The sequence below is a fragment of the Serinus canaria genome, chromosome 2 (genome assembly GCF_022539315.1).
Source record: "Serinus canaria isolate serCan28SL12 chromosome 2, serCan2020, whole genome shotgun sequence".
Taxonomy (NCBI): domain Eukaryota; kingdom Metazoa; phylum Chordata; class Aves; order Passeriformes; family Fringillidae; genus Serinus; species Serinus canaria.
Window position 1 is genome coordinate 47404559 of NC_066315.1, and position 24319 is coordinate 47428877.

The 24319-nt window shown below is 40.4% G+C and overlaps 1 protein-coding gene across 5 annotated transcripts in view; it reads right to left on the reverse strand.

The window, feature by feature from the left end:
- Window positions 1-518: 518 nt before the first annotated feature.
- The window catches only part of ELMO1 (engulfment and cell motility 1), a 304600-nt gene continuing 280799 nt past the window's right edge, over window positions 519-24319 (reverse strand). For all 5 annotated transcript variants that reach the window (XM_030231869.2, XM_050971394.1, XM_050971395.1 and 2 more), the window contains 5 exons: window positions 23900-24012; window positions 15364-15471; window positions 11729-11811; window positions 6373-6450; window positions 519-1846 (listed from right to left, as the gene is read on the reverse strand). In XM_030231869.2, coding sequence (XP_030087729.1) covers window positions 1646-1846; window positions 6373-6450; window positions 11729-11811; window positions 15364-15471; window positions 23900-24012 — 583 coding nt within the window. In that variant the 3' untranslated portion in view covers window positions 519-1645. The remainder of the gene's footprint in view (window positions 1847-6372; window positions 6451-11728; window positions 11812-15363; window positions 15472-23899; window positions 24013-24319) is intronic.

Here is a 24319-nt window from a genome sequence, read left to right on the forward strand (position 1 = left end):
GCTGGGTCTGAGCAGGAAAGAAACTTACACTGATAAACATCTGTCTTCAGCATATGCGGTGGGAGAAAAAGAGCTGGCAGGTTCCTCTAGACTCAGACTTTTGCAACTGAACTTAGTGAAATACCTAGAAAACACATGAGGGTAGAGGGAATCCATCCTGCAAAGCTCAAACCTTCCTAATACCAATTTGCTGCAGCCATAAACACTCTCAATGGAGAAAATGGAAATACAGGAAAACAGCTGCCCCAGCAAAACACAGGAAAGGCAGGAGCCTTGAACTGACTGTGAGCACATCAGTATGCTTGGATTTTGGATTTCACAAGGGCCCTTCTCACAGGAAAGCTCATGTAACCATGGCAATGGAGATCTCTGGATGCATTTCATCCTTGTCACCACTAACAAACAAGTAAGTTAAATCAGATGCAGATAAGAAAAGTCTTCCCACTCCTCTTTTTCAGAATTTCTAGGAACCATGAGGAATAAAAGACAACTTCAGAAGAAAAACAAAGTCCCAAGAATCATCACAACTGAGATTTTTATTCAACAGTGAAGTTGAAGGGAATGGTGGTTTTTTTCCCTTCAGGGTAAATGTTCCAGATGGAAATTAAGTAAAAATATTGTTCCCCAAAAGTACTCACAATGAAATTAGTTTTCATTAAATATATTTGTTTGGCAAAATAAAATAAAAAATTAGAACCCGTACAAAAAAAATCCCTTGCAAATTTCTAACACTGTAGCAATGACAACGATGTAAACCTGGATGTTTGGCAGTTGTAATTAATTTGTGAAAATTACTGTTGAACTTTGGACCAAGGAAATAAAAATCACTTCAAATAGCAACAAGCCAATTTCAGAGGCAACTGAGGCTTAGGGAACGCTACAGGAATGGGACACACTAGTGGCTTCATACACGGTTTGTGTGAGTGATCTGCTAGTGTGGGGCTATTGTAAGAGCTGGGAGGAAAAGAAGTTAAAAGCTGTTGCAGCATTGCAGCGTATGGTACAGCAAAACCCTGCAGACTTTCCATCCTGGGAGCCGATCAGTTGGGTGAAGGCTGGAGGCAAGAGCTGAGATGATGGTGGAGAGAATGATGACAGTGACGGATGGTGCAAGCACTGGGAAGCAGTTAACCAATTTCATCATCACATTGGATTCAGTGGTGAGCGGACTCTTGTGAGTGTCTGGGGAAATCTTCTGCTTACAGTAGCTGCTTTTGCTCCCTACGTCCCTCCTCCTTCCAGTTAAAGCCTCTGCCCTGCCAAGTGGGTTTCACAGGCATGCAGTTTGATAACAACGTTCTTTAGTTAAGAATGTCTATTCCAGTATTAAAAATGTAAAAAAAGTCCTCAGGAGGGTTGCTTCTTAGTGGCAGTCTTTGCCTTAAGCAAGGCCATTGGCCTGCAATTACGAGTTAATTAAAGCAATGTGGATTTGGATGAGCAATGGGGAAGATGGGAATGGGGAAGGAAGGGATGCAGGGAACAGGGAGGAATGCAAGTGTTTCTACATCTCTCCCCAAAGCCAAAATACAAGGTGCAAAAGTGGGTTTCTTTTTTTCCTCACACTCTTCTTTTTTTTTTTTTCTTTTAATATTTCTCCAGTTATTATGTATTTCCAGTTTCAAAACAAGTTTCAGTGACTGCCTCAGTTACAGTCATAAACAAAGTCGTAGTTGCTGGGCTCCTTTGGGATAGGTGGGGGAGCATCTGGGATTTGTATATTTTCCAAGTCAAGGAGGCGTAGCTTTATCTCCATGCTGAGCAGCGTGTCCAGGTCATTCCGTGTTAGGTCACTCAACATATCCTTCCCAAGGAGGGCGTTCAAACCATCAGTCCATACACAATACTGCACAGGAAAAGAATAAAAACTCTCATTAATAGACTTTTCATACACAAACTCCTTGTCTGGTCTGGTCCTCTAGAGTTACTGCTCCCATGGGGACTTACAAAGTGATCTAAAATTAGGTTGATGCATTTTATTAGCTCAGATCTTGAAGAAGGCTTTCACTGAGCTGCTCAGAAAATGGAAAAAAGATTCCAGAAAATGGGACAAAATGACAGTGTTTAGTTCTTTGAAAATTTGGCATCTCCTCCAAACTTCTTGGTGAACGTTCTTCTGCAATTATTGGAGAAGGAAACATTAACTTAGGACAATGAACCTCTGGAGAAATCTCCTTCACTCATCTCATTCTCCTCCCGCAGTACCTCTTAAAAAAGCCTGATTATCTTACACTAACTAAACTTTTAATTCCAGGACAGTTAAGTTAGGTGAACTAAATCCCACCCCCAGATCCTTCTTGACTCTTAGTATAAAAATCCTGCACTATCTGCTTTTATCAGTTTGCTTTTCTAGACATGAAGCTGTTACAATTGATAGTCTCACAAAACTATGCTTACTTTACCACTGTTTTACACAAAATAACATATTGTGAAAACTACAGTTCAGTTAATGCTATGTCCTTCATGAAAATTAAATGCAAAGCTGCTTTGGTATAATACTAAATGCTGCAAATGCTGAACTGGCCTCTAAAACCTTTTCCTTACTGTTAGTTTTTTCCTTACAGGAGATGCCATCTTTCCCAACAGCTGACAGCTTGTGATAAATGTGGGCTGAATAACCATTTAAAATCAGCAACAAATTCAAGGGAGATTGGTAATCTAGAGTCAACTTCTATTGAATAAGTCACTTTCATTTATTACTACAAGCCATTTATTCAACTATGAACAGAAGTACTCAAATGCTGTCATCTAAAAATAAAGATTTCAATCATGAACTTGTGTCCTAGTTTGCAGGAGAAAAATTAAATTAACCGTAACTGCATTTTTATCTTACAAATACTTCTGCTGGATTTCGTGCCAAAAAAAAGGGTTTTAAATTTAGCTGACCATTTGCTACATGATGCCGCCGAGTTTAAAGATAGCCATGGCTGACTTCATCCCACAGCAGAAATGAGGATTATTTTTAAGGAAGAGAGAGAAGCCCCCCTCTTCATGCAGAAAAAGGGCATCTTTCAAAAATAGGATGGGTTAGCACACTTCAGCATCCGAAGTGAAATCCAACCCACTAAAGTCAGTAGCAAAACAGTAGCAGAGGGAGCTTTTTCACCCAGGGTGTGGGCAAGCCAAGCCACAGCTTTAATATGAGATCAGCTGTATAGAAGAGACTTTAGAGTTCAGGTTGTCCTGCTGACAAGTACTAAATAAACAACTTAGCCTGCCTATTCTAGGCTGTCAAAGTGTGCCACTGAAGAGTTTTAAAGCATGCAATTTTTTTTGGAGTGGATGCAGAATATCAGGAAAAGAAAGAAGCTATTCTGGAAAAATAATTCTATTTGAATGGACTACATAATCTTCTATAATTTACTTGAAATCTTTCTCTAGGAGAGCTTTCCCTAATTCATTATGAAAAAGGGAACAGAAAAGCAAAAGGCTCTGCTCAGGTAACAGGAGAGCAGAGAAACTTCTCAACAAATGCAGCCCCTGATGTTAATAGTCCATCACCTGCGCAGTGAGTGCGGCCAGCTCTTCCTCTGGGGAGGAATCCCAGAGAGCCAGAAAGCAGAACTGCAGTTCTCTCCTCTTCCAGATATAACTCATTCAGGGCCCACAGAAACCAAATTCTGGCCACAATTCTGATGAGTGCAATGGCCTGGAAAAGGGGCTTCCTTTCTAATCTCCATATTGGCAAATGCACCTAATTAAACTCCTGCACATGTTGAGCAGAGAGACATCCTAATGAGATGGTGGAAAAATAGAGGCATTCATTCAGAAGCTTTTTTTATTTTTAATATGCAAAAGAGAATAAGGGCCACTGAAAAATTAATTTACGAGATTCATTTTCATAAAACTCCAATGAAACCTAATTATGGCCTCCCTCATCAGTTTCTCTGTCAAAAATCATGGATAAGATTAATCCACCTTTTTTGCTGTGTAGTTGAAACCAGTTATTAGTATTTAAATGAAAAACAAATACAATGGAGTGATCTCATAGTACTGAATCTTCTGGCTAGCAGTAAGCTCCAACAGATGGCTAAGGGAATTTACAAACTTAAGTGTGCTAGAATGAGGTCCAAATCTCAGTGATACTGGTTCAGTAATGAGATTTTATCAAAGAATTACTTTGGGAGACAAGAACTAGAAAGGTTGCACAGGCTTCATCCATCTGGGTGCAGCCCTGAGCAACCTGGTCTGAGCTCATTGCTGACCTGCTTTCAGCAGGAGGTCAGACTCAGGACACCTTCAGGGTTCCTTGCAGCCAAAATTATCCTAAGAGCCTTGTTCATTTTTTCTTTTTAGGACATATTCAACTCCCACATTTCAGCCTCACTCTACAATCACGAGGACTGCACAACTATTTAAAAAAAGCCCTGCAAGTCTGACCTGAAATTGTCATGTACCAACATAATTCCTGGTGCTTCACACAAAGCTTTCAGAATCTTAAGATATCAGATGTCCAGATGTCCCAAACTGACAATGCTGCTAAACTAGCACTTCTATCAACAGGCACCCCAACTACTTTGATAAAGAGTCACGGGCTTCACAACATGCTACTTCACTTTCCTTGTGGGTGCTTCCTCTGAACACTTTACTTTTCACTTTGATCACAACTCACTCTTCTGCAGGCCATGGAAAAATACAGAGGATGTGAGATGTCCTTTTAAAAACTTTCATTTGGGAACTGTCAAGTGGCAGCAGAGACTGTTGCCTTTGGCAATTTTTTTTTTTTTTTGGAACATATTAATTTTGTTTCAAAGAAGCTGCACAATACCAAAAAGAGATATGAAGATAAAAGGTGTGTTAACGCAATCATGAGCAATTGGGTTAGTGCATCTTACTGCTACTGCCTGACAGTGGGATGCAGCAGCAGCTTTTGAACATTTGGACCATTAAAACCCACTTTTAGCTATAGGTTGTATTTGAGATACAGTGGCTGAAAAAAATATTGGTTTTCATGACCATTTGCACTTCTGAGCTGAAACAGGCTAGAATTCAGTTTCTGGAGAATTTATTTCAGAAATTCTTGAACCTATGTTCAGTTCAGAGGATGATGACAACCATGTGTTGCTTAGAGCTACAGCTCTAGTGGCACATTTTTCCTGGGATACTGCTGGTCTTTTCTCTTACATGAAACTGACCAGCAAATACTTCTTTGGAATGAACATTCTTGAAAATGACACTCAAATATTAATCCACAGAAAGACCCAAGTGGGCATAACTGTATCTCCTCTCCTAAAATTAACATTTAGTTGAAGGTTTTAGTCCAGAACAACAAATGCTGAAGTTGCATAGCTAATGCACTTCACTTGTAAAGCAATTTCACGCACTTTTTAAACACTACAGTATAATTCAATTTAAAGCAAACGTCTTCATCATCTTAGCACGGGGTCCTGAACTGAGACCAAATGTAATATCTAAAATTAAGCATGCAAATGGAACACAAGTCTTTAGCTTTAGAAACAAGAAGGATTTTTTTTTTAATATTGTGTATTCTGCTAAGCCTTTACTTGAAATTTCTTTGAGAGAAACACATCCAATGATTCAACACAATTAAGGTAAATTAATCCCATCACATTCCAGAAGGTGATTATGTCTTCTATTTCATTGTGGCTTTTACTAAGAGAAGGGAGCAGGGAAGGGGCTATCAGTCATCATTGGTATGAGGACTTTATACAAGTGAAAGCTGCTGCAAAACACTCTCATGTGGAGAAGGAATGAATACAGGGGGCGTTCTATGATCACCTGTCATGAATGATCTTAAGCAATGTGAAAATAAGGAAAAGGGGATATGCCATTCTGGAGAGCACAAGTCTTTGGCTGAAACTGAGAGCCAATTTTGGTATAACCAGCCCTGACTATGCTAGCATTGTCAAAATGAAGTGAGGCTGGCAGTTATTCTTTGAAAGCTTAGCTGTACAAATTCTCAGTGTTGAAAGTTCACACAGCAAAATTCTCTAGTGTTTGAAGTACAGCAGAAATCAGGAAATACCACAAGAAATCAGGAAATGGTGACCGAGGTCTGTAGATCTTCAAGGTCTGCCTAAGCTCTCTTATTTCTCCTTCTTATGGCTCGTATTTTGGGAGGACTTAGAAACACTGGTCTGTAATTTTGAGTTTCAAGTGCTCTGTGATGTAGGAATACAAAACATGTTTCTTCTATGGCTCAGATATGCAAGAAAATTACATATATAAGAAAGTCTTGTTCCTGTACTAATCCCTTGAATTTGTCAGCCTGCTTTGAGACATGACACTGATTTAGATGGACATATACCCTGGGCCAAGATGGCCATTCTTATGTTCTTACAAAGCCATCTGGTACCTTAAAGCAACTAGGAAAACTTCAAATAAATTTGTGTACTCTGAACATGACTTTACCTCATGCTTGTCTGGAGCAATGAAATTCAACTGGCCACTTGAGTCATACAATATAGAGAAAGCAAGCTCTAGCACCTCCTGGAACAATACAAGAAACACATATTAGTGCTGCATGAGAAAGGCATCTGTACATTCAGGTCTGTCTTTCTTTCCTATCCATTATTCCCCAAAACAAGTTGAAAAATAGCTTATAGTAGTCTCCTGTCTGACCAAAGCAGCAGCAGTACCAGACCACTGCAAGAGACAGGCACAGCAAGAATATCACAACAGTTGCTTCAGTCAAAACAAACTCACTTACCTCAGTGCTTACTCTGGCTCACTGGGTTGTGAATTCCTTTAGCATTTGAGTTTAAATTTGAGCTAGGCAATGGTGAGCACTAAAATCAATATAATGAATAATAGTACACTTGCAAGAAACTCTTCATGAAGGTTCACAGTTTTTTTTCACTTTGTATACATTAAACTCACAAAGTTCTGCAAGGTTTGACTCCTTGTGTTAAAAATCTTGTCAGGACAATGAATATCCTGGTATATACTTATGTTCTTTTCACTGCTGGAAATATATTAAATTATTCACTCTCAGGAGATTTCTGTAATTTTGTTTCCATCTGAACCAGAATCGCCAGCCTCAGTCAAGCCAAACTATGCCAGTTACCTAAAGACCCAAAGGAATTTCAGGAAAGGAAAAATCAATCATTTTTTTGTCCCCTAAGCACTGAAGCTGGAATTGTAAAAGATACCAAGGAGAATTCATAAAGTGCTGACCTTCCCTAAAAGTCACTTAGAGTTAAATTCCCGTGGGGAAACTCAGGCAATCTGAATAAACACTGATCTTTCAGTGGCCAGCAGTGAGCATGCCGAGATGTTGTGCTATCTGTTGCCATAGTATGGTTTCTGCCTGCATCACTACAGTGCCATTACAAGGATCTCACAATCCTTGTGGCTCAGCAGTAAGGATATATTAACTGTGGAAAAGAGACCCAGCTATATAGCAGAGTGTTGCCTTGTAGCTCTGATCTGTATCACATGTCCTGTTCTTTTAGCTTCTTGGCTTCCTCAGCCCTGTCACACTGATGCCTTTTGCTGACTCTCAGCTGTCAACAGTCCCTGCACTGCCAGCGGTGAAAGGAGAACGACTTCCTAAATTTGCAACACTGAGTTTTAAAATGGAAGAATTGACTGTGGGGACTGCAGCATAAACATTGTTCTAGATTGCTACCCCTGAGCCCCTGGTCTGAGACAGACATAGATATTTGGATTTCTGTAAGGGCTTTTTTGGTTTTGACGTTGTATGATTAAGAGCAGAGTCTGAACCATAAAACTTGCAATCCTTAGGGATAATCTTGGATAATAAGAGATCAGGCTTCTCATGGGAAATGTTCCTGTTTTCCTTGAGTTTAGTTACTAGGTTTGACTTGATGTATTGCCAAGGCTACAGGAGACAAAGCTATGTTAAATCCTCATTGTGTTAAATCTCCATGGAGGCTGCAAGTGCAAACAGTGCTGGTGCACTCAGCAAACCAATGGCTCAGGCTCACATGGCCCTTTTGTGTTGTAGGCATGTCTCTCAGCCACCTCTTTAAGAGTGATGTCCTTCATTGCAGAACCAAATCTACCTCTGCCCACATGCACCTGGCATTATCTCCTCCCACAGTGTTATAAATTACTGACAGAGTACACCAAGTAATGCCACTGAGGTTGTAGCTCCGAAAAAGGGGCTTGTACTGTTATACTGTGATGTTCCTGAATTTAAAGAAGGTCAACAATCCCACAGGCCTGACCCCTCTAATTTTTCCTTTGGGGAACTCCCAATGAATATGCCTTCTTCTCCACCTCAAAGAGAGAACAAGGAGGAAAAAAATATCTCTGCTTGGAAGAAGAATGTGTCAGGATGTCAAGGGTTTAGTCATTTCCAGTCAGGCAGAGAATGAGAAAGGACTACATTAAGGACACCAAGCTTCTCTTTCTGGGGAAAAGTGTTATTTTGGCAGCCCTGGATGCTGCCCAGCTTCTTTGCTGGCTGCCCTGGACTCTAAAGGCTTGGGAATTACAACTTCCAGGTGCCAGCATCTCTGTTGCTTTATGCAGAGCAAACTGTCAAGGAAAATGGAAGCCAAAGGAGCTGGAGTTGCCAACTGGCCCTCCACACTGACAATGGTCTCAATGGTTGAGCTGGCTGACTTGTCAGGGACCCTCACCTGGTTTTGTTCATAGTTCTATCAATGACAAGGAGAAGCTGGCAATTCTTAAATGAGAACTGGTTAATCTTTATCAGCCATCTGTACTTTTCTCTTCTTTTCTCTGTTCAACTTCTTAACCTTTCTCACAGTAATTTTTCACTCAAGCCTTTTCCACTTGTTTCTCCATCCCTCTGATCCTTTTTATCTTACATTCCCTCCAACCTGTTCCTTCTTTGTTTTGCTTTCCTCCTCCTGCATCTCAAGTTGCTGAACTCACGCCCTTGGCACTCCTAGCTCCTTCCACATGTCACTTCGCCCTTCCCCAGACACTTCTCAAAGGTAGCAGAATTGGGCCCCACAGTGTGTCTCTCTTCTCAGCTGAGCTGAAAACAGAGAACAAGAGACTGCAGTGGCAGGCCAATACTTCCCATTCCTTGGATTCATCTCTGTGGGAGAAGCTGTCATAGGTAGTATGAAGGGAAAGTTGTTCTCCCATGCCCAGAGGTTTCCTTTCCCCCAGTCTCCACTGGTCCCCAGCAGAGGCTAGAAGCAAGCTCGTTTTTGTGAACAGGCATTTTGGGTGCTTATGGTGAAGTGATCCCATGCAGCTGGAATGCCCTCACTACTTTCTGCTTTCTCTGTCTTCAACATGCTCAAAAACACCCATGTCTTTACTGAAGGTTGAGGCCTGGCCATGTTGAGTTTGCTTGCCAGAGTCAGATCTGCCCCAAAGAACTCTCTAGACAGGCAGCAGTGAGGAACTTGGTTCAGCCGAGAGGAGAGGAGGAGAAGGAGGAGGAGGAGGAGAAGGAAAAAGGAGAAGGAGATCTGGCCATGCTTTTCTTTTTCTAATTCTTCTGTCATACTTTATTTTGAAGGCTGCAAAATCTGACATATTCCATTTCCTTGAAAATCATGGGTACTACTTGGGAGTCAGAAATCAGGATTTAAAAATTACACTTAATTTAAAAACACAAGCAAGACAAACAACAATGGATTCAGATCTGGTTCTGTCACGTCTTTCCGGCTTCATATGCATGCAAATTCCAATTCAGTTTACCTCTTATTTCTTTCTAAATTGTCCTGCTGAAAGAACAATAGACATGTGCTGGCAAGTGAAGAGATGCTGAAGCCTTTGTTATGGACATTTTGCCAATTCCAGCTATGCTCATAGCATGGCATTCTGCCATTCAATTTTCCTTTCTGCCAATGAATAAAATTGAGGTGGACGTTATATACATACAAAGAAAGCTCAGAATGAAAAGACCTCTTAAAAATATATCACTGATTGTGAAATTTCAGAAAGTGAAAGGTTTCACACACCAAATTCTGTGTCTGCCTTTTTATAAATTTTAATTGTCTAACCCATATATAACTTGATGTGCTGCAAACAAAATGTTACTCCTATGTCAGTTAAATAGTTGCAATATTGTCCCTGACAGCTTGATTGGGATGACAAATTAATTCAAAAATTCTTTGCTTCTCAGGGAAAGAAACAAGGAATTGAGGAAATAAAAAAAAACCCCAAACCTACCAAAACCCCTGCACCACATCAGAAACAGTAAAACCATCAAAATTGCCATTGTCTGGGTCACAAATAGAATGTCTCCAGCCAAGGATGCAGCCATGCTACCTATGAATTCCAGATCTTTACATTCTCAGCCAGAAATTTTATACCAGTCCAAAGCAATTTTAGCTAAGGTAATGGGGCAGTGCTGAGAGCTGAGGAAAAACTGATCTGCAGCATTCCTATTTAGCATTAAATACTATCTAGACATTACTGCGCCATAACGATGACACATTTCCATCACTGCCACCCACTGCTTTCCATCTTTCCCTTTTGTGTGGACATATGAGTGCTAAGGCAAGGAAGAACTAAAAATATTTTATATGCATCATATAAATGTCCCAGCCAAATGTGTTGATGGTTCAGCAGTAACATGAGGTAGGAGTTATACGCAATCTATTGTACTCATGCGTGTGTGTTGTGCCCTGATTCAGAAAATCAACAAGGAAAAATACTCCTGGGATTTTTTTTCCTCACTTGGCTTTTTCATTTCCTACCATGTAAAGCCAATGTTGAAAGGAGAGCAACTTCTCTGTAAGAAAACAAATGCACAGTTAAGGAAAGAGAAGTTACAGCTGTGAAGGTGCAACTAATTGTGTGATGTAGCTTTGACAGGGCCTTCTCAATTTTTGTGGCTCCCTTCAGAACTGCTTTTTCAATTTTATCTAAAGTGTTGAAGCAGGAACTCTTAACTTTACTATTTTGTCCATCAAAATCTCCTGGTCTGACCCAAAAATTTCTCAGTTTCAGGTAATTAGAAATTCTGATTCAAAACCTGTGGTCTGGCTCCCAGAACTCTCAGGGTGCTGTTCTAGGTGAGACTGAACACCATTAGAGTCTCATTGCTTCTAATAGGTGAGAGAGACAACCTGATAGAAAATTTATGAACATACCTCATAGAATATGATATTCACCACTAACGATGCCAGACATTGCTAGTAACTCCATTTCTTCTTGATTCGGTGACAAGTCTGACTAAAAAAACTCTGCAAGATTCTGGCTCTGCACAATTTTAGTACTACTGTCAGCTTACAGCTCTTGCTCTGAAACTCTGAAAGGTAGTGTAAATATAATTTAGGCTGAATATTGTCTCTACACATTTTTTTCCCAAATGAACTGCTAAGCACGTCCTTATACACCTCCTTAATTGCCCAGGATTTTCCTTACAGCCTTTTGATGGCCCTGGTTTTTCTACCTGATTGGACCTGCAGGTATCATCAGCTGGACATTAATTGCAATTTTGGCATGTGTTCACTGAATGTGGGTTCACCAGAGAACACAGCTGGAGCAAACAAGTTATTTATCAGACACAATATAGGAGTAGGCACCAACAGCCATTGCTGCTTTGCTTTAGAGATACAAAACATCACTACTAAAGATGATTCCAGTTGTGCCCTGGGCCTATCTCAATGCACATCTGCCATGAAATATGAGTACAGAAGGCTAAGCTGTCCCAATAACTTTACTCAAATGGTCTGAAACAAAGGGTATACATACATGGAAATGTTGCAGGCTGGAAAGAAAAATACCTCTGTTGCTTCAGGGAAGGTCAAGTTGACAAGCTTTGCATTCTGCACAGTATGTGTTCATAACATTTTGAGAACTATACCTTGTTTTGTTTAAGAGCTCCTTTCTCCTTCATATGTGGGCAGTCTTTCCCAGTCACAACAGCTTTTATATCTGCTACTGGCACTGCATTAAAAAGAAAGAAAATCAAACCCCAGAAAATTAGTTAGAAGCAAGGTATGTAAAAGCTACAGAGTCTAAAAAGAAGCAAGACTAATGTGTTAAAATTGCCATGTCCTTTGCCATTTCCAGCCTTTTGTAAGAAAGAAAAATGGAAGAAAACAACTAACACAGGAACCAGTGAGACTTGACAAAATTTCAGTTATCTGGATAAAAGTCTGAAAATGCTTTTTCTTGCCTATTTAGACTATCTTGGGTAAGAGTGTTTCATATAAATGCATACCTGTGCCTGGACAGTATGTGTACTCATGGACCTCAAAACCATATCATTTTCTTCCTTGTTAATGTAATCTGCCTGCTCTTTGTTGCTCTTTCCTAGGCAACCAGGTAAAGTCTGCTGGAGAGAGGATGCTGGGCAAGTTGGACCCTTCACTCAGTGCTGTTTCCCTTCTTTTAAAAGCCTGTAGGAATTTTTCAAAAATAGTTTTCTATTTCACTCCCATCAGCAGTTTAGTTGCTTTCTGGTACTAGCAGGAATAAGGAATACTAAGGCTTATAATGAGCCATTCCAATTGCTTTAAAATGTAAAGTGATCAGAAATTACTTGGGGGGTAAGAAAGGTAAGAAAAAATATTGGAATCTGCTGCCACTCAGAGTCACAGAGTGAGGTCACTAAAGCATAAAGATAAATTTCTCTGAGTTTCAAGCGGAAGTCAATTTTCCAAAGGTAATTACATTATGGAGAATCTATATGCTCTATAATACAATATGGTCCCTGAGTGACAGTTTCTATGATCTATAAATAATCCATTATCCTTGTGCCTGCAGAAAAGTATCTTCTATATAGAACAGGATAGTAATATGAAAACCTGTTACTGCCCAGTTCTTTAGAAACTCTAATGGAAATAGTGAAGAGGAGAAATGCATTTACTCTTCTACTGGGCCCAGCAGCACCATATATTTCATGACAGATTACCTCAGCTACCTCAGCACTATGCCAAATAAATGGCATAGGATGTAAAAGACATTCTTAAAGTATTTGCTTTGCATGGAAGACTGAAAAGAAAGGAAATTATTTGATTCTTCACTACTCAACTTCTGCCTTTAGTCTCAGAATTTTATGCTGTGAGTCTGCTGGCTTTTTATGCCTCTGACAGTCCCGTTTTAGAGAAGAAGAGATACTGTTTTTGAGAGGAGAGAGTGAGCTAGGATAAACTGGGAAAATAAGGAGATATTTGACTGCAACTATGGTAGAAAGATCTTCTTAAGAAAAAAAAAAGTTCCTGCCATTTTTTGAAGAGGCCCAGGAAAACAGTTTCTCTGTTTGCATAAGGTAAGGTTTTCTGAGGTCAGACCTCTCAAACAGGAAGGCTTTTCTCCAGGTTTCATACACTTGAACTGTGTGATCTGGAAAACAGTTACTATTGGAGATCACAGACTGATGTGACATCCTAATCTTTATTTATCTGGAATTTGGCTTATGCTTTACTTTAAAAAAATAGAATCAAAGACTTCAGGAGGTATCAGATGTTGACTACAAGATGCTGGAGGCTGTGAGCACAGACGTGATGTGCTCACAATGGATAAAGCCTTGAGAAGGAGGGCAGCTGTTTTCTGTCCCAGCTGGAGTCTGTATGGCTTGTTAACTCTGCCAGCCTGAATAGAGGGCCGACATTCACAGAAGTGAAAAGGTTAAAAACCCACACACTTATTTTTGGGGATAGAGACTAATTATTCAGGCTTGGCAAGGAGTACACAAAATGCCTGATGCAGCTTCTCTTGGTTTTCTTTTCTTACCCACCTATTCTCTTTTATCTGTGGACCTGGCTCCAAATGCTGACAAGTTATCATCACATCCAAACTTTAGGAATTCAAAAATCATTAAGTCTGTCCAGAGAAAACCAGAATATTTATGAAAGTGTTCTGGAAATTGCCCAAGCCAGTTTGGTCTGATATGTTTCAAACAATAGTGACACTTCATAATCTTGTGACTTGCAATATTCTCAGCTTTGTTTAATGAAACTCCATCTAATGTGGGTAGCACTAGGGTAAATCTTGTCTCATTCATAGCCTGAAAACCTGGGACACTGATGAAATAACCACCTCTTTCTGAAACTGCATTGGTATCTACTCTGCCAGCAGCCATGCTGAAGCAATGCTGTGGGTCTAGCCCAATGGTTTCTAAAGTAGGAGCCTTCATGGGATCCATGCCCCCATGGGATCCTGACATTCCTGAGTAGGTTCAAGAGCCTACAGAAAATGCAAGTGCCCACTGATGCTCACAGTCAGGGTCAGGGGTTTGTGCACGGAAGAGTGCTCCAAGCAAACAAATCTGGGAACTGCTGCTCTTGTAACTGTGCCTGCAGTTCAAGTGTGACTTTCATTCTTCTGTCACTCTGACACTACTGTAACATTCTGTGGCTATTTCTCTAAGCCTTGTCCACAAAAACAGTCTCTTTCTGTGCCAATGCAGCAATGTGAGGCCCTGTCCTACATTCTGCCAAGACTGCAGTAAGACTGTGAAACATCCTTGAGGCAATCTGTAAGGCAAGGAAAACAAGAGAATGTGACTGCAAACTGTCAGGGCTCCAGCATCACACAGGCTTTTCTTCTTTCCCTCTAGGAACACTTGGACATTTTAAAAGGTGCTGCCTGGAGACAGGTTAGGGGAGGAAATTTTACATCATGTCCCAATTTTCAGGCTGGATGGAAAAATTTAAAACTTCTGAAAAATTAGTGTTTCTGCCATTCCATGAAAGAAGTGGAACTACCAGTGGAAATACCTGTATAAGCATGTCTAATTTGATAATACCAAGAATTTCCAGAAAAGAACAAAAAGAAATTATTCCTTATTCAATGCTGGATTTCTTGCAGTCACCTCCCAAGTGACAGAACTATACTCATTATTTCCACTATCATAAAAAAGCTTCCCTGGATTACAGGTTAAACCCCTACAACTCGTGTCGAAGAACAAAGGAGAAATCACTACAGTATGATGGTTCTGAAGAGCTCCAAAATTACTTTCAACCATAATAAAAATCCCAATAAATCTCCTGGTAGGAGCTGCCACAGAGACGTGTCCTCTCCCAGTTGGCTGCACAGAAACAGTGAGGTCCTCTCAATGCTCTTCACAGTGACCTGTCACCTCTAAGTCCACTTCTCTCAATAACTAAAAAGACCTCTGCACTTACTCCTCCTCCAGTCACTAGACTGCCTGTTTCCATGGACAGGCAGTGCTTCTGAGTATGCCTAAGTATTTTTATTTGACATCTGCACTTAGATGAGCAATGAAAATAAACGGTGGTCCTCCCTAGGAAAGACATGACGTTTCCAAGATGAATGAAATGATAAAGTCATTAAAATGCTTAATGCAGTCCCCACACACACTTGCCAAGCCCAGGAGAGTGGTGTTTGAATGCAGGAGGAAATGTCCCTCCTCATTATCTTCATAAAGAGAGCTGTTCACAAGGTCCCATGTAAAGAGAAACCTACTACAAGTAAGAAAGAAGAACTAGCATAAAAGTAGCAGAAGTGTCACAATCTTTGAGCATGACTTACATTTATCTTGCAAGGAATCATGAGGGACTTCTCCCTGTGGACTTTCTTCCAAGTCTCCGTAGTGCAAGACCTTGTGATTAGGTGAAAGTCGACAATACCAAAATTTGTCTGTTGAAATAAACACATAAACCAAGGTTACTGACATGTATTCATCAGTCTTACCAACAGCAGAGGAGGAAGTTACTCAAATGAGGTGCTACAGGGAAAGGCTGTCTTTTCTTTCAGAAGAAGAAATGTGTGGGGTGTATATAAAAGAAGGGTAGGGACTTTGCTCAGTAATTTTTCCTGATTAAATGAAGCTGGCATTAATCTACAGGGGTTTTGTTATTGAAATAGTGATTGGTTCAAAAAAAAAATATTAGTGAGAAAAAATTAATTTTAGACTTAGTTTTACCGGATATTATATACCCTCATGGCCAGAAGACTGGCAAAGTAACTACTTTGAGTGGATAACTTTAATTTACCCATAAAAGATTCATTTTTAGCACCCACTTTGTGAAAATCAAGCCCTACCAGCTGTCTTGTGTGGGACACCCAAAAACTGATAAATTTGAAATATCCCATACTTTATGAAAATTATGACTCATATCTTCTTTTATAGACATAGGAGAACACCCCCATATTTATGGAGAGACTGGACCTAATAAACATGCAAGGACTTAAAAAGCAGACATTAAGTCTCTTGTCCTGCAGATAACTCAGTGTTTTGCATGGTTACAAATATATGTGTGACCATGCAAGTTCACACCTCAGTTTGCATTTTAGTCCTTCCTAAGAGCTGTACATTTACATCTCCTGGGAACTCATACTTTGCAGGACATAATTCCCCTAAAGAACATTTGTTAAAATCTGCTCCTGTGAAGGACGTTGCCTTTGCAGAGCCAGGCCACCACTCTGCCTAGTGTGCAAGGATGGTGCTTGCCAATTCCCTTTCTGAAATGGCAAGAAAGAGGTTAGCCTTCCTTGTCGGAGCATGTTCCGCTTAATAAGTAGATCACACAATGTTAAGCTGTCAAAAATACAATCTTGTTACATCCAAACTAAATCTCCAAAAGCTCAGAGCAAGGCTGGATGTTAAAATGCCAGTGGAGGGGGGCAGAGGGCTTCTGTGGCTCTGTGCTTCTCTTGTACTGGCAGTGCTGATGCCGTGCCAAGCAGCAGCCTGAGGGACAATTTAGGGGAAACGCTAGCACTGACACAGCCCTGCGGCGCTGCAGTCACTGGGAGCCTCCTTTTGGATAAAACATTGGAGGAGCAGTAGAACCAGCATATGTGAGCTCATTTGGGGTGTTAGCAGAGGAAGGGCTTCTTGGGTCTCTGAGCAAAACACTGGCCTCATAGACCCAGCTGTGTCCTGAAGGACACTCCAGGCCCCTGGCCAGTCATTTAAAATGCAATGCAGTAAAACACAGGCAACTGAATGATAAAAAGGGACTTTCACATGCCCTTTTAAATTTCTTTGTCCCAGTGGATAAAAAGGTTTGGTGGAAAAACCCTACACCCTTGAATCTACTTTTAGAGTGTGCAGCCCCTTCAACAGAAAGGTTTCAAAAAACACTACAAACCCCTGGCAAAGGCTCAAAATGGCCATGGGAGAGATTATGGCTATCAACTTCACAGGCATGCACAACAGCGAAAGATTGATGGTATAGAAGATGAGGTTATGCTCCTGTGATACATACAAGAGCTGCTAAAATATAAGCATCCCTGGACTGTAAGCAGAACATAAAGTGTGGCACAGTATGGCATTGAGAAGAAGACCCCACTTACAAAACTTTTGCAGGGAATTGAAACTAGAGCAAGTAGGAGCCATCATTCAGTAGACTCTCATCTGAAGAGCACACACACAAGCAACTCATTAGGCAGTTTGTGTACCTCAGAAGGATGTATGTGAACCTTTTCAAGATTCATACCTTTTACAGGAAACTCTACCAGAACCATAGCAAAAGCTGATGCTTGAAGAATATACCCCATGGAAATATTCTGATGGTTGACCACAATGCCTACAGAACAGCCCCCAGTAACTGCAGCAGGAGGCTTTCACATCTAGCTTTAACCGCAACCTCATTGCTTATGGGGCTGTACAAAGTAACACAACTTTCCAACTCTAAATTTAAAACAGTAATTTTTTCTTAATAGAAATGGACATGGTTTCACTACCTTCCCAGTGACCTGGGCAAAAAGATGTTCTAACTGAAAAAAAAATAAAAATTACCATGGATCCCTTTCAATTTATCACACATGGGGCTGGTGTTAGCAAGGGTTTGGCTCTTCTATCTCCTAGGGGTTAGTATTTTGGTAACTTTGGCTCTTTCAATGCCACTCTTCAATAATAAGAGAAGGGAACAGCCCTCCATGAAAATATCTTATTTTGTTTTTGGGAAGGCATGGCTTAATGGGAAGAAAACCAAGCTCAGAATATTTGAGGAGCCTTTTCAGCAATTCCCCATAACCAAGGTTAATTAAAAACTAATGGCCATAGACTGCAGCTTGAAGCATGTCCAGCACAACGCTCCTGTGGGCTCACTAATAACTCTGCTCTGCCACAGCCTTGCTGTCAAGGGGAAAGCTCTTAAATAAAAGCTACAAATGGAACTAACAAGGTTTCTTCAACCACAGCCTGCATGAGCCAGGCTGAGGAGGGTGATAGCATGTTGCTAGGAGAAGGGACCCTTGTTTCTACAGCCACCTCAGCCTTACCATCCTGGTTTTTGCTTCAGCTGTACATGATGCTACAAATAGTGTATCAGAAAATATCCTACTCACATGAGATTTCAGTGCCTTGAAGGGGAACAGTTTAAAACTGGATGCAACTATTTTACTGTAGTGCAAGTGCTGAACACAACTATACTGGAAAAGTAGGGTATAGAATGATCCTGCAGTCAAAACAAAATTTATATGAAATTGTTAGCACTGAGAAAAAGAGTGAAGAAGTCTGAATTGTAGAACAGCACGGCACTTACTTTGGAAGTAGCCAGCATTTACTTTGAAAAAAAAAAAGGTAGAAGAAAAAATAAGCAGAAGAAAAGTCTCCTTTTTTTTTTTTTCTATGACTCAAAAGTGGTGTTTATAAAGCAAAGAAAAACTACTATCCAAACCCTCCAAAACTCTTAAACCAAAGTCTGCAGAGCTGAAGTGTTACAAAAGGTTTCAAGTTGGGATAGACCTTCCCTATTAGTCCCTGTACTCTACATCTGGCAGATCCATGTGCATGTGCCCAGCTGGAACAGGGCAACTGTGAGTTCAGGAAGGAATGGGGTTTGTTTTGGTTTTATGCCTGGGCTTAAGAATTTTCCCCAAAGACTAGGTCCTTTCTGTGGCCTGTTTTGTATCCAGTGCTACTGCACCTACCTCCTGCTCAGAGCAAGAAGCTGTAGGGAGGGCAGTCACTAACCACAGTCTTTAGAGATGATGTGGACTTGATATTTCATCACAATTTTCAGACACTGCATTATTTACACTTCCCAGCAACTCCTTATGTCTTTCAGCTCACTGACCACTGATGCAATCACATTAGGGTGCTAGAAATTCTTTTTTGGAAAACAGAATTATTCATTCTGGTTTTTAACCTGAAAAGTTTTCAAGCAAATTGTTCTGATTTTTCAGATATTTTCTAGAGAAGCCAGGGGCTTAAATATATCACAGCATATTTTTGAAGATTATAGATGACGTTAAAAAAAAAATCCCAAATTACAAAATCACCTGCAATTTGGCTACAAAAGTAATATTTAAAATTGTGAAAAAATAGCAGAGCACAGAACATTTTGCTGATGGGCTACAGAGTGCCTGGCCATTCCCACAGTGTGTTTCCAAGTGCATTAATGGCCAATGACTCATATGCCTCTAACAATACTATTCCAGGTAAAGGACTGCTGTGGTTAGTACAGAAGTGCTCTATTGTTAGAATCTGGGGAGAAAATAGCTCAGATATGCATGAACAGAAGTCTGAGAATATGTATTGTTTCCCAAGATACGATCAAGGTTACTAGATTTTTGTTCAAAGAAAAGCATCCTCACAGATTTAGCAAGAGAAACCTGCTTTTAAATATATCTGTGAAAAAATGTATTTCTGTAGATTTTATATCTATATATGCATGTAGGCATGCATATTTTCTCTCTTTTGTTCTTCTGTCTCTATTACAATTGTATTGACATTTTCATTCCAAGTTGTCATAACTGCCTAGATAAAGCCAGGAAGCTTTCCATGTAACAGGCAAATAATTGACCCGTGGCGCTGTTGAAGGCATATTTGGTTAACTGGCCCCTCTCAGTGAGTCACGTACTCACAGAATATTAGGGATTTTGTGGACCATGGAGAATAGGATGAAGTAACAGTAGAAAATAGCTTGGCAGAAAAAAATCAAAGTGTGCGTTGTTCTGAACTGTGAGTTATTATCCTACCAAGAGATGAAAAACCTGTCTTCACTTGATTTTTTGTTTCAAGTTAAGGTTTCTCTTTCCAGGTTGCTTCCATGGCGCCGTGTTTTTTTAATCTAATGGTGTGTATCACCAGGGTTTCCCTTGCTTCCAAAAATTACTGTTTGAGAAACCTCATGTTGTTTGCAAAACCACTTCAATAATATGCAATTTCTCTACAATCTTTGTAAAAGTAAAAAGGGAATTTATTTTCAAGAGTGCACCCAGCAACATATACTACAAATGTACTGGATGACAGCATCAGAAGTATCTATTATCCTCAATAAAATGCCTTTATCTGCTACTTAGCTCTACTGGAAATAATAACTACTGGGGGTGTAGAGTGCTTGGCAGGTTTTTGCTTTACTCTTCTCCCTTTTCTTTTAGGAATTCTCTAAGGAAGGAGAAAGCTGAAGAGATCTATCATTCAGCAGATGTTCATGGCCCAGGAACAAAGTGGGGATTTGCAGAGCAGGATGATCTGCTGTTGAACAGCGATCAGAAGGATAGGTTAGATTTTGCTGTTTCATTTCCAAATGATTAAGATACTTAACAAAAACCCAGGAGTTGCTGCTGCAGTTCTCCTATGAAAACATTGCAAGGGAAAGGCCATGTATTTTTTGGAAGTCCTAAGGATCCTGCTGGGACAACAATGATATTTCTGAATTTCAGCTACAGAGAGATCCTGCTATGATAATCCTGTGCTGAAACACAAAAAGCAGAGATCTGAATATAGATACCTCATGGCTTAATCTTCAGCATCCCCCCAGTGAATCACCTGCTGGATTGGAGGCTTTCCAATGCTAAGTATATATGAAAGTGTTTAATCTCTTCTCAAAAGGCCATAAGAGGCTGTAAACTCCCTTCTCATTTTTTTGTAAGTCAATTTTTTCAACTTACTGTGACTAACCATGTGTGTCCTACCACATGTTCAGACAACAATCTTAATAGAAGTTTGCTCTGGAGTCTTTATCGTGGGCTAAGGCCTGTTAATTATCTTTAAATGGGCAATTTAATGCTTTCAGCTTCTGTGTAGGGCACGTTCAGGTTCCTCTTGTACAATCTGTGGATTCGTGACATTTGTTCCAGGATTGTCTTAAGGGAAGAAAATAATCATAGGAAAGGCAAAAAAAGCATATACATACTTTAGTATATCACCTACCTGATCATGCTACTCTTACACGTAGATTGCCACATAACAGGCAAATTGTGATGCCTCAGAACAGTAGTCATTTCTCTTTCAGTTCCATTCAACCTGGATGGACCATGGCCCTTTTAGAGCCTTGGTAATGCTCCATAACAAGTGGATTCAGTTGGAGCACTAGGCAGGTGACAAGGACTCCTGAACCCCCTGAGGTAGCATTGGGCACCTGTACAGGGAGGTGTGTTGTGAGGGAGAAGATGGGGATGTGGGACAAAGCTAACAGAAGACACACTCAGAACCTGTGACCTTTACGATTTTTATCAGGACATTCAGAGGAATGATCTGAAAGATGGACTGTCATCACATTTAGCATCACTAGCTAAACCTTGGATCCTCCAGTCATTTTACTGCATCTTCTACACCTTGGCATCACGACAGCCCTGGTTTTACAGTTTGTGCTGCTCTGGGGAACAGGAGACCCTGAAGGATAAATGCTGATTTCAAGGGAGATTCTTCCACTCCCTGTGATCTGCCAGTATTTGCTATTTGGACTGTGCCAGGCACTCTGCATACCTAAAAAAGGATCCCAATGGAATGGCTTACAAGCCAAGCCTGCTTCATTAAATCGCACTGTGTTAGGTCACAGAATCACAGAATATGCTGAGGTGTTGGAAGAGATCCACAAGGATCATGGTGACCAACTCCTGGTCCTGCACAAGACCATCTCCAAATGTCCCAACCATATGCCTAAGAGTACTGTCCAAATGCTTCTGGAACACTTCCCTGGGGAGCCTGTTCCAGTGCCTGATCACACTCCAGGTGAAAACCCTTTTTCTAATATCCAACTGAAACCTGCTCTGAACTCAGCTTCATGCCATTCCCTCAGGCCCTGTCACTGGGCATCACAGAGAAGAGATCAGTCAGTGTCTGCCCATCCTCTTAACCTCTTGAGGAAATTGCAAACTGCAATGACGTCTCCCCTCAGTCTCCTCCAGGCTGAACAGACCAAGTGACTTCAGCCACTCCCCATATGGCTTCACTTCAAGGCCCTTCACCATCTTTGTTGCCCTCCTTTGGATGCATTCTAACAGCTCAATATCTTTTTTTATATTGTGGTGCCCCAAACAGCATCCAGAGCTCAAGGTGAGGCCGCCCCAGTGCAGAGCAGAACAGGACAGTCCCCTTCCTTGCCCAGCTGCCAATGCTGGCTCCCCAGGACAGAGTTGGCTGTACTGAATTTAGTCCTGATGGCCTCATACATCATCATCCTCTAAATGGTTTTGTGTCCACTGCCTCCCTCACAGTGGTATTTTACCCTTCTGTTTCAGGGAATACAGGAAGGCTATCATAAAGCATACAAGTCTCAAGGGCATGTGGAAACATGACCTCCTAAGTGGGCTTCCATCTGTGAAAAATAATCTATTTCAGTGGAGATAATGTTCTTTGAGGCACGGTCGTGTGCTTTATTTGTTTCCAAAGAATCATGAATTATTTCTGGCCCTGTATAAATATGACATCAAAGCAATTAATCTCACAACCTATAGAATTTACTCCAATTCACGATAGGACGATAGGAAGCAACCCTCTAAACTGAAGATGAGAAGATTACATTGATTTTCAAAAAAAAAAAAATTTTTAGCTTCAACTGTACTCTTATAAGTTGAATGAATTTATACTCCCTAAGGCTCTTGATCCTATAAATCATGAACTAACAACAATTTAAGATAAAATAAACAGTCTATCTTCCTCTTGGAGATCAGCCAAAAGAAGAATATTTGCTACAAATCCTGCTCCTTCCCTTGAATTTGAGTCATTTGGATTAGGCTGTGAGAGGAATAAAATAAACAACCCTCACTACTGGTAGCCAGACAAACTACTCTTTACCTACTTTCACTCCATGAGTACACTGATGAAGGAAAAACATGAATCATGCCTCTCTATCCAGTCTGTACAGAAACTCAGAGTGGAATATTGACCATCTGTCTGTGCAATGGGCTTCAGAGGCGTTTGTATGCCTGACAGAGAGGTTACAAATAACCTACATTAAGGAAAATTGCCTCCTTGTTTCTAAGGAAGGAGGCATTGCAGGGATCTGAAAGCTTCTCTCTGTGAAGAATGCACTTTTTCCCCAATTAATCTGAAGGTCTCAAATATTGATCTTTGTCAGTTCTTACTCTTAGGTTTTGTAACTTTCTAATTTGTTCTGTATTTACAGACAAAAACAAACAGTAATCTGAATCCTCACAAAAGGAGGGATTTAAAGAGAAATTTTGGATACAACTTCTAATTAATCTCCTGAATTTATACTATGTCCCCATTACATTATCTGGAAAAAGAAACATGCATCTCTGAAGGGAAAAGAATCATAGGGAGATTTATTGTATAGCATGAGCAATGCCTTCTAGAATTAATTCTAGAATTATCTAGAAAATAATCTTCTCATATCAATCAAGTATTCATATGAAGGTGCACGAATTACTGATATAAGTGCTTTCAAAAGGCATGTTTAAACACCATAATAAAATTATATGGCAATGTAAGACTAAAACAAAGGACAGACAGTACTAGAGGGAGGGGTGCAGAATGCACCCTGTTGCATACATAAAGGTGATCAAAGACTGGGAGATTAAAATTCAAGTTTCATGTGCTTGAAAAGACATTGTTTTGAGATGAACAAGAAGTCTGGACATTCAGGCAGAAATCAAAATACTAATTTCAGAATGTGAGACTGCAGCTTGAGATTTTGTCAAAGGCTGAACTTGTTCCAGATCACCTGTGTGATAAGGCTGAAACCAGTTTCAGGGAAACAGGAGATCCTGAAAATTCTTAACTTGGAGAAGCTTTCAGATACCTCCTAGTAAAAGCAGTCAAGACAGCACTACAGCCAAGGATCCTACCAATGAAAACAGTATTCCTCCGCTCAACTTACAGACCAAAGTGACCATATAAAGCCAGACTAGGGAGTCTGAGCTGTACCTTGCCGACGTCGACTGTTGAGTTTCCTAAAGCAGGTGCCCTCCACAAGTCGATTGAGACGTTGCTGCTTGATTAGTTCTAAGATCTCTGGCTGAATCTTCTCCTTTAGTTCCCTTGGGAGAGAAAGTAGGCACTTGTAAATTTCAATCAAAGACCATCCTCCTTCCTCCTTCAATCAAAGACCATCCTCCTTCCTCTGAAACAGAGTCTCACAAGATGTTTTTGCAAGGCGTTTGAAGAGGACATCAGTCACAGACAAGTCCAGATCAGAATCTAGTCTGCCCCAGAAAAAAAACCCTTTTTCTTTTAACAAAGAATGGGAGTCAGGATATCTTTGTTGTAGACATCTCCCTGTTACAACATCAAGGTATGACTCAGGCAAGTTGCTTGTTTTTATATTACTTTCCTCATTCTAAAAAT